General features: G+C 54.8%; 1 protein-coding gene across 1 annotated transcript in view; it reads right to left on the bottom strand.

The window, feature by feature from the left end:
* Window positions 1-16879, bottom strand: part of ASTN2 (astrotactin 2) — a 299849-nt gene that overhangs the window by 87395 nt on the left and 195575 nt on the right. Inside the window, exon 17 of the mRNA XM_030231263.2 lies at window positions 6263-6528. Within this exon, the coding sequence (XP_030087123.1) occupies window positions 6263-6528 (266 nt within the window). The remainder of the gene's footprint in view (window positions 1-6262; window positions 6529-16879) is intronic.

Here is a 16879-nt window from a genome sequence, read left to right as displayed (position 1 = left end):
TCTGGCTGCCTCTCCCCCGGGAGCAGCATCCCCAGCACTTCATCCTAGAAAGGGACATCAGTGGTCTGCTGGAAAGGTCAGGGTGTTGGGAGGGACCCAGCGTGGGCAGCATCCTGGTTTCTGTTATTTACAGAATTACAGGATCCCAGGGAGAGGCAGAGGACACCGTGAAACCTGGGAAATTAGAGGGGAAATCAGAGGGGAAATCAAAGCCCTGAGCGCTGCAGCGAGCCCTCCTGGGGAGCCAGCTCTGCTCTCACACCTTGGCACAAAGTTCCCATTATAGCCCCAGGCAGGCACGACAATGCTGCCATTCTTCCCCTGGAAAGGCGAGCTGGATGCAGGCTGGAGCTGCAGCAGGATGCTCCAGGGCCAGAGGAGGAGGACAAGGGCTAATTAGCAGGTATTCAAACAATGCAACAGCAAATAAAAAGAAACACACCCCAGACCAAACCAAGAATTCATCTCAACCACAAGAACACTGTCCCCCCTTCGGCCCAGGCTCCCTGACTGCTTTGGCAGTGGAAGAAGAAATCCCTGGCTCTGTGTCCCCAAGCCTTCAGGGGCTGCTTTGGGGAAGCTGTGTGTCCTCCAGCAGCTCTGCCATGGTGCTGGATTGGGGTCAAACTGAGCCCATGGCCTCGGGGACACCTTTCACCCTGGCTAAAAACACCCTGCCAGCCTGGGGACACTGGTGGGACAGCGGGGACAGTGGTGGCCCTGCTCTGCTCTGCAGGAGATGCTCCTGGGCAAGGAGTGGGAGAAAAAATGGGGAATTTTGCTCCAGCCTCACTCATCATCTGAGCTGGTGAGCCCCAGCACGTGAAGAAGCTGTCTCCAAGAGCCCTGCCAGGGTCCCAGGCATGCTCTGGGCTCCTGCTGGGGCCAGTGGGACCAGCAGCACAGGGATATGCCCCCCAGCAAGCCCCCACACCATGGGTTGGGCCATGTGTGCTGTGAGGAGGCCATGGCTACAGCAAATGCTGAGATTACTCAATTTTCGAATTAAAGCAAGGTCCTGGGGGTCTCCTAAAAATCCAGGCTCTACATCCATTTGTCTCCTTAAATACACACAGCAGGAGTTTGAGTCCATTTCCCAGTAGGAGGGAGATTGATCTCTCCTGCCTCCCTTCTCCACACCCCCCTCACCACACCACCCTCTAAGCATTTCTGCAGCTGGCTGAGCTGCTCCACAGAAGCTTGTTTCAGGGTTTTTATGGGGAAAAATGAACAGACCATGAACAGGAGGGGTCACACTGCCCAACATACCTTGCCTTTTCTCCCCTCCACTGGCCACGGCTGTCCTGTGGCTCTGGACATGCACATGTGCATCCCAGTCAAGGATGCTCCTGGGAGGGGATGGGGGAAGCAGGGTATTCCCTGCCTGCCTGTGAGGGACAAGGATGTTTGCAGATCATGCACACCTGTGCTGTCACTCAGCCTGTGCCTCTGGGTGCACTCCAGGGCTCTGCTGGGCAGTAAGAAAGATGGTGCCCACCCTATGGCTGGCAGAATTAGGGCGGAGGAGGAAAGTCACCATAACCTGAGGGGACTACAACTGGGGTGAGGAGCAGCTCTTCTCTTTGACTTGAGGATGTTCCCCAAAGGGAAAGCACCTGGGCTCACCACCTCTCTCCTCTCTCCCACCACGTGCACTCAGCAGCATCCAGCCCCTGAGGTGTTGAGAGCATTTTGCCAGCAGACAGCCCCACCACAGAGAGAAGCTCTTTGCTGCTGGGCATGGCCAGCCACTGACACTGGTGGAGGTTTCCTCGCAGCCCTGCAGTGGAGAATCTTCTCCAGCTTCATGTGGAGGGACCACTGTGGTGTCTGACTGCTGCAGAGCACAAAGGGAGCACAAGAGAGATGTTGGCATTGATCAAAACTGATTCAGGATCCACAGAGCTCCAGAGAAGTCCCTGGGAGATGACAGCCAAGGTCACAGCTTCTCTGTCTCTTTACATCTTTGGAAGTCCCAGTGTGAGCACTCAGACTGAGAGCACTGGAGCTGGGACAGCAATGGTCCTGTAGAGTACCTGGATAAGCTGGATCTCACCAGGGGACTGGGACTGGTGCAGGGGGGACTCCAGCACTGCCTCTGCTCCAGCAAGAGTCCTTCCTGTCAAACCTGCCACCCTCAGCCACAGCAGTGTGACAGCTACAGGAAAGACATTCAACAAAGCCCTTCAAGAGCTGCTTGAACCTCCAAAAACATCTCCTTCACCCTGGCAAGCTCCAGCACTTCCACAGCCCCCAGCCAGGCTGCAGTGACCAGTGATGGTCCAAATTCTTTGACCAACACTATTAAACCACAGGGGGAAACAAAGAAACCCCTAGCAGGATCTCAGTCCATAGTTCTCACTGCATACAAGGAGGAAAAGGAGGTCTGATGCTTTTCCTCATACTGAGATTGCTTCTCCCCACTGTTGGGAGCAGGAGTCGTGCTGGAGCTGGGCTGGGAGGACAGATCACACAGAGCTGAGAGTTACCTTGAGGACATTTCCTCTGGACAAATTCTCCCTGGACAGCAAAAAGGCAAAACTCCTGGAGCCCTTTACATTTCAGGCCCTTGCTTCAAAGCAAGAAGAAAACAGCAATTGACACTGACATGGAAATAGTTTTTTAACTCATTTCACGTGGACAAAGTGATATATTTTCACCTCATCTCCGGCTTGGAAATGGTCAGTTTTAGCTGAAATCAAACATGCACAGAAAGAAATATCACAAATCAGTCCACAGCAGACACCCAGCATGGAAACTGAATCCCCAGCATTTAAGAGTCTGGCAAGGTCATCAGCAACCGAGAACACAGCCTTGGACAGGGCTGGAGCTGTAAATTTTAAAAAGTTCATAACTCACTGCACTAAGGCAGATGTAAAGACAAACCTATTAAAAAAATACACATGCTGAAGAGGGCAAAATGTCTTTACCTGTGTTTTGCTTCATCTTTGCTCCTCAGCTTATACAGGAAAACTTTCAGCCAAGTTTATAGAAGTCAATATCCACCTTGTTAATGACCTCGCTATCTGTCTGTCTGTACAGCATTGTCTTTGTGGATACATATGTAAAGAGTGTTTACAATTTCTTTTTTTTTAACACTACAGGAGTTGGGATGTGCCTGCAGTTCCTCGAAGGTCAGCCCTCACTGTATTGATTGAGAATCATCTACATGAAGGGGGAAAAGCAGGCAATGGAGCACTCAGGATTGGAGATGCTGGACTTGGTTCAGCCCAGGCAAGTGAAAATCCTATTTATGACACCACTCTGCAGTGCCTGGGACCCCCCTGCTCTCTGTTTGGTGCTGAAAATGGGTATTTCATCATCCAGATGATCCATGAGATGCTCCTGGTGGGACACACCCTGTGGGAGCCTCTCAGTGCACAGAGCACAGTCACAGTTTAAACTCGGTGGTGTTCTGGCTCTCTGCTGGGTCTTGGTTGATAGGCTGATGTCCCCGTGGTGGTGGCAGCTCCTTCCCACCCCTAAATCCCTTTCTCTTTCATGGTAACCCTCCCTGCTCACAGGGGAAGGTGAGGGAGAGACGATGTCCCTGACTTCCACAGGCATCCATCGTGCTCAAGCTCATGGTGCCCCAAGAGGATGGGGACACCTCTCCACAGAGGCAGCACTAACCCCACACCCAACCATCCTCTCCAGGAGAGGGACATGGCCCCCATGAGCTCCACTTCCTCCAGAGAGGAAAGCTACAGCTCTGCCCAGCCCAGGCTGCCTGGAAAAACCTCCAGTGGTGGTGCCAAAGACAGCAAGAGAAGGAGAGGGAGAGAATAAAAATCCTGCAGGAGAGAGGCTGGTGGAGAGAAGGGGGAGAAACAAGCTGGGGTGAAGGGATGGAGGGAGCAGGACAGCCCATCAGAAGTGAGCAAGGAGGGGAAAGTGATGGAGCTGATGCAACATGAGGGATTCATACAAAGAGAATGGGAATGACTAGGAAAGAGAAATAGAGGCAGGGAATGCAGACAACACTCCCTCGTGTCCTGCCGGAGCAAGGATGGGGATGGTCTGGGATGGTTGTAGGGAGGAAGGAATGAGAGGACCTGCTGTCAAGAGAAGCCTACAGCTGAAACAACAGACCCAGCTAAGGAGGGGGTGGTAAGACAAGACAGTATGATCCCACCTGCTGCCCACCCCAGCACCTTGCACTGAGATGGCACAAAGTGACCTGTCCTGGCATGTGCTGCTCACTGCCAGCTCCCTTAGTGCCTGCTCTGGCAGCATCCCCTCCACCCTGCAGCTGCCCAGAGCCCCCACCCTGTCCCCTCTTATCCCAACTCTGCCCCTGCACAGCTCCCTGGGGCGAGGGGAGCCTCACACACAGCACCCTCACAGGGCATGCCCCTCCACCCCTGGGCAAGCAGGTGGAGGAGGAGGAGAGATGCAGGGAGCACAACCCCAAGGAATATTGCTGGGGTGTGTGTGCTGTGGTTGGGGCTTTGTTTGTTTGCTGCTTTTCTCAGCAGAAAGCACAATGCGGGCTGGGCTCCAGCTGCAACTGAGTGGGCTGGGGAGCAGGGAGGGAGGGAAGGGGGAAGGGAAGGGCGGAATTATGGACGGAAGGGAAGGTCAGGGGTAATGGTGACCGGGAAAATTCATGTGAAGGCCGTTGCAGGTTTCCTTCCTGTCCTACTGTCCGGGCATGTGACTTTCGTGACGGTCCTGGCGTTCCTGTCCTTTCCGGTCTTTCCCCTCTTTCTTTCCTTCCTTCCTGTGCCCTTTCCCTTCCTGCCCCTGGTTTCCTCCTGTTCCGTTTCCACTGATCATTCCTTCTTTCCGTTCCTGTTCATTTCTTCTTGCTTTTTGGCAACAGCTGCACATCTTCTTCGACACAGACTGCAGCCCCTCAGTGAAAGGAGGCACCAAGTGGCCCACAGTGTTGTTGCAGGACTTGGGGTGGGGTTGGGACAGTGAGGAGAATCTGATGGAGAAAGGGGGAGTTTGCAGCCAGGCACAGAGAGGCAGGGTGGCATTGTCACCTGGGCACAGGGTGATGCAGGGGGGTGGTGAGCAGGGTCCATGGAAATCCTTCAGATCCTGCTGGGCTCTTCATTGTTATCCCCTCCTTGCTGGCTAACTACCTCTTGAATCCCTAAAAGAATGTCTTCTGGCAGATTCTGCTGGGAAGCACATCTCTGTTGCCTGAAGGAAAGCAGCTGTCCCACTGCTCTCCCTGGACCTGTAGTGCCTCATCCCAGCACTGCCCTGGACATGCTGACAGGGCAGGCCAACCTCTAGACAAGAACTGCCCAGTGGGAAGAGCAGGCACAGGGGGAAAGAATGCAGGAAGGAAACAGTGGGGGAAAGGGAGCTTGAGGAAAACACCCAGAAAGAGAGGTTAACTGAGGTGTGGAAGTCAGGCATGGCTTCATGCAAGGACCAAGAGGGCTGATAGATGGGAAAGCAGGAACCAGATCAAGAGGTAGGCAAGGAGTGACTCCCCAGAGACAGCACCCAGAAACTTGGGTACCAGGAGAAGAACAAAGAGTCTTCTCCCCATGGATGTGGGAAGGGGATGAAACATCATTCCTGGTGCTCACACCTTCATGTGCCAGGATTGTTTCCTGACCTGCAGCCCACCCACAGCTGCTGCATGCTGGCTCACTTGAGACATCCTAATCAAGTACAGGCTCAGTGCCAACAGGTGACTTTAAGCAGGTCTGTCATTTGTGGACTTGAGATTGGGGTCAGAGGGCTGTGGAGGGGGGTGGGAGTGGCAGTGAACAGAGAAAGTGGGAACCCAATCTCCACAGGATTACCACTGAAGCGCTTGCAGGAGCCCAGCCCCAGGGACTGGTGACCTCCAGCCTGGCTGGTCTCTCTTGGAGTAGCAGGGACCTCCTGTGGCTGTGGGACTGTCCCAAGGAGATGGTTCTTCCCTCCCTCTGCACCTTTGCAAAGCCACACTGGAGCCCTGGAGGCCTTTGGCCACCCCTCAAACAGGTATGTCCTAGACCTTGGAGCCAGGAGTGAGGGACTGAGCTGGTGCTTGGCTCCTGAGACCTCTCCACAGGACACATCCTGCACACCAGCATGGACACTGGGAATGACTGTGGCCTTGGCATGGCCTTGAACCCACTGAAGGCAGGGAGATGCAGGTCTGAGAGGGCTGTGGGCAGCAGGACCCGCCAGCTCCATCCCCGACACCATCCCACACATGAAAACACCCGCCAGCTCCAGGGCACCTGCAGGAGGGGACCTGAGAGGGGACTGGGTGAGGTCACAGCGCTGGGGCTGGCCCGTCACTCACCTCCCTGGTGTCGTTGTCCTGGATCAGAGCGTACAGAGGCACCACCCTGTTGATCTCCAGCAGAACCGGGGTGGGGCTGAGCTGCTCCTTGCCGGGCCGCCGGCACAGGTGGCAGGTGGAGGGGCAGCGCCCTTTCTCCTCGCAGTGGATCTCCACACCTGAGATCAGGTGGTCATCTGACAACATCTGGGCTGTCAGCAGGCCTGACAGGTATGTGATGAAGGGCATGGATTTCAGCTCCTTCTTGTTCCCAAGCTCAGTTGTTTCTGGGTTAGGGAGAGGGAAGAAACCAAACAGAATTAAACAAAGCTCAGCACAGGACTCTTCCCAAAGCCAAGCTGTGCTGCAGCCAGGATAAATGCAGCTGCTGAAGGTGTAGGCCAGGTGGGAGCAGGAAAAAAAGAAAGGTCAAGGAGAGAAGGAGAAAAACAGGGCTTGCAGGTCACTCCTTGGAAGTGTGAGCTTTTCCAGACAAGCACATCAAAACTGACAGAACTGATTGGTCTTCTCTTTTCTGACTCATGTTCTTCTTTTTTCTAACTTGCATATCCACTTTCTGTGCTCCAAAATGAGACAAAATCACCTCAATGTGTTTTCCCTGTCAAAGAGAAACATCGCCAAAGGGACCAGGCCAAGGAGCTGAATGGCCTTTATCCCACCCTAACACCAGCCCCCTCTAGTCCTTGTGGTCCTCAGGTCACTCTTGTGGGTGACACATTATCCAGGGCAGTGAAATGGATCCAAAGAGGCTGCAGAACGACTGCATGGAGAGATGGAGCCCCTTGGCAGTGGGGGAAAAGCAGGTATGAGAACAAACTCACTGCCTGGAGAATAGACGGAGGCACTACCAAAACCAAACTGTCAACACTGCTTTCAGGAAACATTCAGGCCTTTGAAACCCACTGGGAAACCTCCTGGTGGTCTTAAGCACAAGGCAATAAACGTAGAAAACCTTTACTTTGTTCTGTGTTCCTCCAAACACTTGTTAAGGCCAAGGGAAGTATCACACTTGAGCAAAGGAGACACGACTCCAATGTCTGCCCTCTACACTTCCATTTAAATTCTTTGTCTATAGCTGGGTTGACCCAAGATGGCTCAACTTTTACAACCTGGTGACAGATCTACAGAAGAAAAGGCTTTCTTCATCTTATGGCTCTTGCCTCTAGCAACAAATTCCCAGTGCTGAGAGGAGTGGAAGAGGAGCAAGGGTTGTCTCAGCACACTCGGCTTGCAGTGACATGCAGCTGATCTGGCAAGGCACAATCCATTTGGAAATACAAGTAAACACTATTCATTCATGACTCCCAGGGCCCTCAGGGTAGGGACAGCCCTTCCCTGCTGCCTGGCTGTCAGGGAACACTTCTGTGCACAGGAACAAAGCTGTCATGGGGAGAACGAGCAAATTCCAACCAACCCATGTTTTAGTGGAATAGAAGGGGAGCAGTTGCTAAGATAAATTAAAAGAAGGTTGTAGGGAGATATTTCAGCATCTAGGGAGACACTGGTGTACAAAGACATGGGAAACAGGAGTTGGAGCTGCTTCTTGGAGAGATTGTTTTCTAGAAGATCAGCTCCAGGCAACTTCAAGTCTCATAAGGGAAAGCCATGAAACCTTGAAAAACAGGGTGGCAGAGAAAGAAGGAACTTATATGAGAATATCATGAGCCTCTTCTCTTTTGTCAATAAGAGTAGCATTTTCTAACATAACTATTGAAGTATGTGTAGAAGAGAAAGGAGATAATTACACTTCTGGGCTGCAAAGCTTTTTCACCAGAGCTGAAGCAGCTTTAGAGACCCTTCATGGAGAAGGAAGTTTTGGAGCCATGCTTTAAGGGAGGACATGAACACAGGGCTGAAAAGACAGTGGAATCAGTTATCTCATGACTGGCAACGGGATACCAAACCTTCCTTCTGACTTATTTACCTTATAGCTAAGAATTCTAGATCACTATAATCCAACCAGTGGGAACAAAGCTATTTCAGGAGCAGCAGTGCTCAGGTGGAGCTGCACAGGGGAAGGCCCAGAGTTCTGAAAATGAGGTAAGGTAGAAAACTGTGAGCAGAGCAGCTGCCCTTCCCCAGTGACAGATTAACCACGAAGCTGGGTGATTCATGGCAGACCTGTGAGCAGAGCAGGCTTCATGGCTGAGGTGGAATTGGCTGTCTGCAGTTAATCCTCTTTAGAACATATCCCAGCTGCACTGGGGAAAAGGATTCCTTTTCCTGACAAAGATCCATGGTGTTCCCTTGGACGAGGGCTCTGGGTACAACTCCGAGGGAGGAAAATGAAATAGGATGTGGGTTGGCAGAGGGAAACTGGCTGCATCGTCAAATTTCCAGCTCTCATCCAGACAAACACTTAGATGGCATCAGCACTGGGTGGCAGCTCCTGGTAGCTTTTGTGGGATGTGTTTGGGGTGCTTACGTACAGTCCAAACAAAACTAACAAAAGAATCCCCCCGTTTCTGCTAGTGGGACCTATCTGGGAGCACCAGCAGCACACCCTGCTTGTGAGCCAGCTCCTCCAGAGCCAGAAGCAGGCACTGAGGAGGAGATGCTCCTCATCTGTTTGCTCAGGTGCCTCAGCCCTAGAAAGCTGGAGGTTTCCTTGCTGGACACAGAACTTCCTTCTCATCCCACCCACATCCCCCACTCACCACTCAGGGCATCTCACAGAGGAGGTTTTTAGATCTGAGCGGTGTTTTCCCTCCAAAACCTACATCTGCACCTGCCATTGCAACTATAGCCTGGGAAGATGGGATTGGGGTCCCACAATTTCCCCCTGCCCTGCATCTGACATGAGTTTTGGTTCTCTCTTCAGCTCCCTGCATGCACGGAGAGGGCTCAGCAGTGAATTGGAGAAGCCCCACAAGTTCTTGTAGGCTCAGCCTGGCTTTTATTACCTACATAGAACAGGATAACCTCCCAGGACACTCCTGCAAAGCCTCTACTTCACTCCTGGGGAAGGGCTTTGCAGGTGACCTCTGCCGGGACACTCCCAAGGTCCTTTCTGGGAAGAGGAGGAGACTCAGCTGCAGCAGCAAGGATACAGGGATCCCTTATCAGCCCCTGGACCTGAGCATGCTGTCAGGAACACTGCTGGGAACTCAGCTGAGCCCTGGCACCATCTGTTTGGGAACAGAGAGCCTTGGATGCAATTGGACACACCACGACAACTTGTGGGAGTTTTAGTTTGTTTGTCTGAAATATGGATTTTAAAAACAACCAAAACCACACCAAAACCGCAAAAAACAACCAACCAACCAAAAAAAAAAAACTACCACCACCACCAAACAAATAAAATAACAGTCTCGTGCCAGGCATCAGGCCTTGTGTAGGAAAGGGAGAATGAGCAGAACAGGGTGTGCAGAGGTACTGTTTGCTTGCTGGGGTGCCTGGCCCCGTTTCTGGGCTCCACCAGGGTTTTACAATTCCACAGCACGAGGTGTGTGCCTGCACAAAGGGGTCCCTGCTCAGGATGCAGCAGTTGCTGATGTGGGAAAATGCTTCCAGCATTACCAGCAGCACCTCCTGGTGCCTGGACATGAGGGAGCAGGGTAACACCTCCACTACAACAAAAACAACAGCTCAATGCCTAATTTGTACTGGAGTGCTGTCCTGTCTTTAGAGCTCCCAGGAGAAGATGGGTTTCCTAGTGGCTCAGCATTTCATACAACACCTCTTCCAAAAGATCCCCAAGTCATCCCAAAACTGGGAACCATTCCACTTGCCACAAGAATGCAGCTATATCAAGGGTAGGATGTGATATCTCCTGAAGAGCAGAAATGCTTGGAACAAGGACAGGAGAAGGTTCTCCAGCTGGAGTTGTAGAGGGAACAGTGGGAACAGACCCAGGTAGGGATTCCTACAGGCTCAGTAGGTTAACCCCACCAATACCAACAGGCTGCTCAGCTGGGCTTGGTTTAGGACCTGGGATTTGCATTTTATGCAAGGAAGAGGGAATTCTAGTCCACCTTCCCCATAAAGCACCCTTCACAGGACAGACCTAGTGCCACCACAGGTGGGACAGTGGGGACTTGTGGCCAGGACACATCCACTGACACAGGCTGCCTGGCTATCACCTGGTGGAATAATTCCCTTTTTGCTGGTAAATCCATCCAAAGGGAGTTAGAAAGGAAATCAATAGATGTGTTTGCCTGAGAATTTCTCCTGCCCTGAGATGTTGTCAGTGCAGTGGCCACCAGGTCTATGAAGAGCTTGGACAGATTTAATGTTGCCCACTGTTAGTGATGGCAGACACTGCTGGGGCTGTGAGGAAGGCATGGGCACAGTGTCCAGGGGAGTCAGTCTGGTACATCCATCCATGTGTGCAGGAAGGATGGGACAGGACAAGGGGGAATGGCTGGCAGAGATCAGGGTTAGATGGGATATCAGGAAGAAATTCTTTCCAATGAGGGAGGAGAGACCCTGGCAGCTGTGGCTGCCCCTGGATCCCTGGCAGTGTCCCAGGCCAGGCTGGACAGGGCTTGGAGCAGCCTGGGACACTGGAAGGTGTCCCTGCCATGGCAGGAGGTGGAATAGGATGCTTTAATGTCCCTTCCAACCCAAACCCTTTTAGGATAAGGGGGAAACACCGCCCCAGCCAAACCACCAAACAACCACCAACACCCCAGTCCCGGAGCTCAGCGTGGGTTGGGCAGGGGAATTACTCCCGAGGAGCCGCTGGGCGACTTTTGGGCCTCGCGGCACGAATCCCAGGTGGGAATGCCATTCCCATGCGCTCAGCGCGGCCGGGGGGTTGCGGGATGCGGGCGCGGAGCTCGGGATGGGCACTGCGGGGGCTGCCCGGACCCTCCCCACGGCGGGGTCCCGGCCCGGCGGGGCGGCCGCGGCCGTGCCGGTCCGTGGGGCCCTGCTGCCCTCTCGTGGCACCGCGGCGGGACGGCGCTGGGATCCCGGCGTGCGGAACACCCTCCCGGCTTTGGCAACACCCTCCCGGCGTGGGCACGCTATGCCAGGATGGGGCACATCATCCCAGGATGCGGCACGCCATCCCGGCGTGCGGCACAGCATCCCCGCTTTGGGAACACCATCCTGGAACGGGCACACCATCCTGGCTGTGGGAACACCATCCCAGCATGCAGCACAGCATCCTGGCTTTGGGAACACCATCCCAGCATGCAGCACAGCATCCCGGCTTTGGGAACACCATCCCAGTGTGTGAAACACCATCCCAGGATGTGGCACACCATCCCAGCAAGCACACCATCCTGGCTTTGGGAACACCCTCCCGGCGTGGGCACACTATGCCAGGATGGGACACATCATCCCAGGATGCGGCACGCCATCCCGGCGTGCGGCACAACATCCCAGCTTTGGGAACACCATCCTGGCACGGGCACACCATCCTGGCTTTGGGAACACCATCCCAGCATGCAGCACAGCATCCCAGCTTTGGGAACACCATCCTGGCACGGGCACACCATCCTGGCTTTGGGAACACCATCCCAGCATGCAGCAAAGCATCCCAGCTTTGGGAACACCATCCTGGTGTACAGCACAGCATCCCAGCTTTGGGAACACCATCCTGGTGTACAGCACAGCATCCCAGCTTTGGGAACACCATCGTGGCTTTGGGAACACCATCCCGGTGTGCAGCACAGCATCCTGGCTTTGGGAACACCATCCCAGTGTGCAGCACAGCATCCCAGCTTTGGGAACACCATCCCAGCTTTGGGAACACCATCGTGGCTTTGGGAACACCATCCCAGTGTGCAGCACATCATCCCAGCTTTGGGAACACCATCCCGGCTTTGGGAACACACATCCCAGTGTGCGAAACACTATCCCAGGATGCGGCACACCATCCCAGCAGGCACACTGTCCTGGCTTTGGGAACACCATCCCAACATGCAGCACCTCATCCCGGCTTTGGGCACACCATCCCAGCTTTGGGAACACCATCCTGGCATGGGCACACCATCCCGGCTTTGGGCACACTACCCCGGCTTTGGGCACACCATGCCAGCTTTAGGAAACCATCCTGGCACAGGCACACCATCCTGGCATGCAGCACACCACCCTGGCTTTGGGCACACCATCCCAGCATTCACACCATCCCCCCACCTCGCTGCCCTCGCTCCATGCCACCCGTGGGCTCTCATCCTTCCGTCCTCAGCCCAGCCCCGGGAAGGGCAGTGCAGCACACAGAATGTGTCACATCCCCTGGGTGTCAGTGCTTGATAAACTCCCCAGCGTCAGGCTCCATGACCTCTTTTAATCTCCTGCTTATAGAATGTGAAGGGCTGGAGTGGAGACCTGAAAGATCATCCCACTCCAACCTCGTGCCATAGGATGGGATGTCTCCCACTAGACCAGGTTGCTCCAAACCCCACCCAACCTTGCTTTGAGCATGTCCAGGAATGGAGCAGCCACAACCTCACGGGGAACCTGTGCCTCACCACCCTCACAGTAATAAACTTCTTCTCAATATCTAATCTAAACTTCCCTGTTTCAATTCGTACTCATAACTCCTTGTCCTGTCACCATAGCTCCTGGGGAAGAGTACCTTTATATCCACACTGCCTCTGCCCCTCTTCACATCCCCTCTCCCTGGTGATGCTGTGCTCCCAGCTGATTAACCAAACTCAATTAAACGTGATCCTGAGGTCCAACACCAAGGTGTGAACTGCACCACTGTGCTTGTGACTGGTGGCATGTGTGACACCTGGCCTGCCACAGCCTCACTGCCCTGGGGATGATCCCAAAGGCATCCCCTTGGGAAGGCTGACCCAAAACAGAGGCTGGACAGAGCTAAAGAATAAAGCAGGGATTTATTAAAGGCCTCCATGGATCCACCTTGGGCAGCACCAGAGCCCAGCCAGGGCTGCACCCAAGATGACCCAAAATGGCCCCAAAATGCACGGCCGGGCATGGGGTCTCTCCCTGGGATCAGCTCTGCTCCATTCCCACCTTGCAGTTCATTGTCCCATCCCAGCTTTAGCCCAGGCACTCCCACCCTGCTTGTTTTTCTCTCTCCAGCCCACGGGGTTTGTGCTCCTGGGCTGAGATTTGGATCATTTGTCCTTGGCGCCCAGCTGGAGCAGGAATTGTTTTGTCTCCCTGCTCTGTGCACAGAGTTCACCATCCCCTCATGTGAAGCTCAGAAGTACACACTAAAGTGGCACAGAATGTGAAAAATATAAAAGCTAAAACCTGAGGCATCACCAGCAAAGAGAATCTGGGGGCAGATCATCTCTGCTGCCTGCAGGCTGGACAGGCAGGATTTCACTTCAGCTTCAGATGAGATATTTACACACTTGCAAGCCTGAGGTAAAAAGAAAAAAAGAGACCTCTGATAACCCTCTGTAAAAGGGGATTTCAAAAGTATCCCCTGTAACACAGCTTTGGCAAAGGAGCTTTGGCAGGGTGACTGGGGTCCTGGGCTGGACAACCTTCCCATCCTTCCTTGCCATGTAGGGTCCCCACACTCACACATGATGGATAACATCATCATCTGGTCATTGTCACCTCTAATTAAATCCAGAGAGTCCTTTGTTTTCTCCCCAGGATGCATTGAAAGATTATTTCCTATTTCTACCATTGTTTTTTCCTCACCCTGTTCATTTTCAGGTGTGGGTGGCCTCACAAGATCTGCCAGACCACCCTGGTTTCAATGTTTACATCCATTTTTCTTCCCCATATATCAGGGACTGAAACAGCATTTCCCTGGTGAGGCCAGGAACTGGGAGTGAACCCTGTGTCCTCTCCCTGGGCACAGCAACACACCCAAGGAGCCACTGGGGCTTGAAACAGGGGACTCATTCCAAAAAAAAAAAAGAAATCTCACTCATTTTCTTCTGCAGCCCTGGCCAGGCTTTGCATCTGCTCCTGCAGCCTCTGAGTGCACCCTCTGCCCACACTGCTGATCCCTGCAGCTCCAGGGACGTAGATCCCTTCCAAAGGAACTGTTATTTTCTAAACAAAGTGGAAAAAACCAGCAAGAGCAGAAGGTGGCCAGCCTTGCTGCATAATGCAGGTGTTTCCTTCGGTGCAGGTCGGGGCGGCTGGAGCAGGTGAGCAGTGGAAAAGTGCTGCAGGCAGAGAGGCCACATGGAGGGATTTGGGAAATGGTTAAACTGAGGGCTTGCCTCTTGCCCAGGCACTGAATTCCTGCCAGCCTCAGCCTCCAGAGCTCACGCTGCACCTCAGCCCTGGGCTGACCATGAGGTGCTGCCTGTGGCACAGGGTGTGAAGGACACGGTTCCTGTGGCACAGGGAGGGAAGGACACGGTTCCTGTGGCACAGGGGGTGTGAAGGACACGGTTCCTGTGGCACAGGGGGTGTGAAGGACACGGTTCCTGTGGCACAGGGGGTGGTGAAGGACACGGTTCCTGTGGCACAGGGGGTGTGAAGGACACGGTTCCTGTGGCACAGGGGGGGAAGGACACGGTTCCTGTGGCACAGGGGTGTGAAGGACACGGTTCCTGTGGCACAGAGGGTGGGAAGGACACGGTTCCTGTGGCACAGGGTGTGAAGGACACGGTTCCTGTGGCACAGGGGGTGTGAAGGACACGGTTCCTGTGGCACAGGGGGGGGAAGGACACGGTTCCTGTGGCACAGGGGGGGAAGGACACGGTTCCTGTGGCACAGGAGGGGAAGGACACGGTTCCTGTGGCACAGAGGGTGGGAAGGACACGGTTCCTGTGGCACAGGGGGTGTGAATGACACGGTTCCTGTGGCACAGGGGGTGAAGGACACGGTTCCTGTGGCACAGGGGGTGTGAAGGACACGGTTCCTGTGGCACAGGGGGTGAAGGACACGGTTCCTGTGGCACAGGGGTGTGAAGGACACGGTTCCTGTGGCACAGGGGTGTGAAGGACACGGTTCCTGTGGCACAGGGGTGTGAAGGACACGGTTCCTGTGGCACAGGGGGTGGAAGGACACGGTTCCTGTGGCACAGGGGTGTGAAGGACACGGTTCCTGTGGCACAGGGGGTGAAGGACACGGTTCCTGTGGCACAGGGGTGTGAAGGACACGGTTCCTGTGGCACAGAGGGTGTGAAGGACACGGTTCCTGTGGCACAGAGGGTGTGAAGGACACGGTTCCTGTGGCACAGGGGGTGTGAAGGACACGGTTCCTGTGGCACAGGGGGGGAAGGACACGGTTCCTGTGGCACAGGGTGGGAAGGACACGGTTCCTGTGGCACAGGGGGGGAAGGACACGGTTCCTGTGGCACAGGGGGGGAAGGACACGGTTCCTGTGGCACAGGGTGGGAAGGACACGGTTCCTGTGGCACAGGGGGTGTGAAGGACACGGTTCCTGTGGCACAGGGGTGTGAAGGACACGGTTCCTGTGGCACAGGGGGTGAAGGACACGGTTCCTGTGGCACAGGGGGTGGAAGGACACGGTTCCTGTGGCACAGGGGTGTGAAGGACACGGTTCCTGTGGCACAGAGGGGGGAAGGACACGGTTCCTGTGGCACAGAGGGTGTGAAGGACACGGTTCCTGTGGCACAGGGTGGGAAGGACACGGTTCCTGTGGCACAGAGGGTGAAGGACACAGTTCCTGTGGCACAGGGGGTGTGAAGGACACGGTTCCTGTGGCACAGGGGGTGTGAAGGACACGGTTCCTGTGGCACAGGGGGTGTGAAGGACACGGTTCCTGTGGCACAGGGGGTGGAAGGACACGGTTCCTGTGGCACAGAGGGTGTGAAGGACACGGTTCCTGTGGCACAGGGGGTGAAGGACACGGTTCCTGTGGCACAGGGGGTGTGAAGGACACGGTTCCTGTGGCACAGAGGGGTGGAAAGGACACGGTTCCTGTGGCACAGGGGGTGAAGGACACGGTTCCTGTGGCACAGGGGGTGTGAAGGACACGGTTCCTGTGGCACAGGGGGGGAAGGACACGGTTCCTGTGGCACAGGAGGTGTGAAGGACACGGTTCCTGTGGCACAGGGGGTGTGAAGGACACGGTTCCTGTGGCACAGGGGGGGAAGGACACGGTTCCTGTGGCACAGAGGGTGGAAAGGACACGGTTCCTGTGGCACAGGGGGTGTGAAGGACACGGTTCCTGTGGCACAGGAGGTGTGAAGGACACGGTTCCTGTGGCACAGGGGGTGTGAAGGACACGGTTCCTGTGGCACAGGGGGTGGGAAGGACACGGTTCCTGTGGCACAGAGGGTGTGAAGGACACGGTTCCTGTGGCACAGGGGGTGTGAAGGACACGGTTCCTGTGGCACAGAGGGTGAAGGACACGGTTCCTGTGGCACAGGGGGTGTGAATGACACGGTTCCTGTGGCACAGGGGGTGTGAAGGACACGGTTCCTGTGGCACAGGGGGTGTGAAGGACACGGTTCCTGTGGCACAGAGGGTGGAAAGGACACGGTTCCTGTGGCTTCCCCTGATCCCAGAGGAAGCCCCTAACCCTGACACTCCTCAGTGTGCTCTGCAGCCCCCCAGGGTCTCTCTGCCATCCCTGAAGCAAGTTCATGACATCCAAGCAAAAATGGGGCTGGAATGGGGCCGGTACTCCTGATGGTGACACTGGCTTCAGGATACACAGGGCACAGCCCAGCCCTAGGCCAGTGGCCACATCCCTGGCTCTGGCTACCACTGCCAGCCTGCAGCAACTGCTCACAGCTGCAGCTCTACCCAA

The sequence above is a fragment of the Serinus canaria genome, chromosome 17 (assembly GCF_022539315.1).
Source record: "Serinus canaria isolate serCan28SL12 chromosome 17, serCan2020, whole genome shotgun sequence".
NCBI classification, from domain to species: domain Eukaryota; kingdom Metazoa; phylum Chordata; class Aves; order Passeriformes; family Fringillidae; genus Serinus; species Serinus canaria.
Note: the sequence above shows the minus strand (reverse complement) of the source record. Positions and strands in the feature narration are given on the sequence as shown.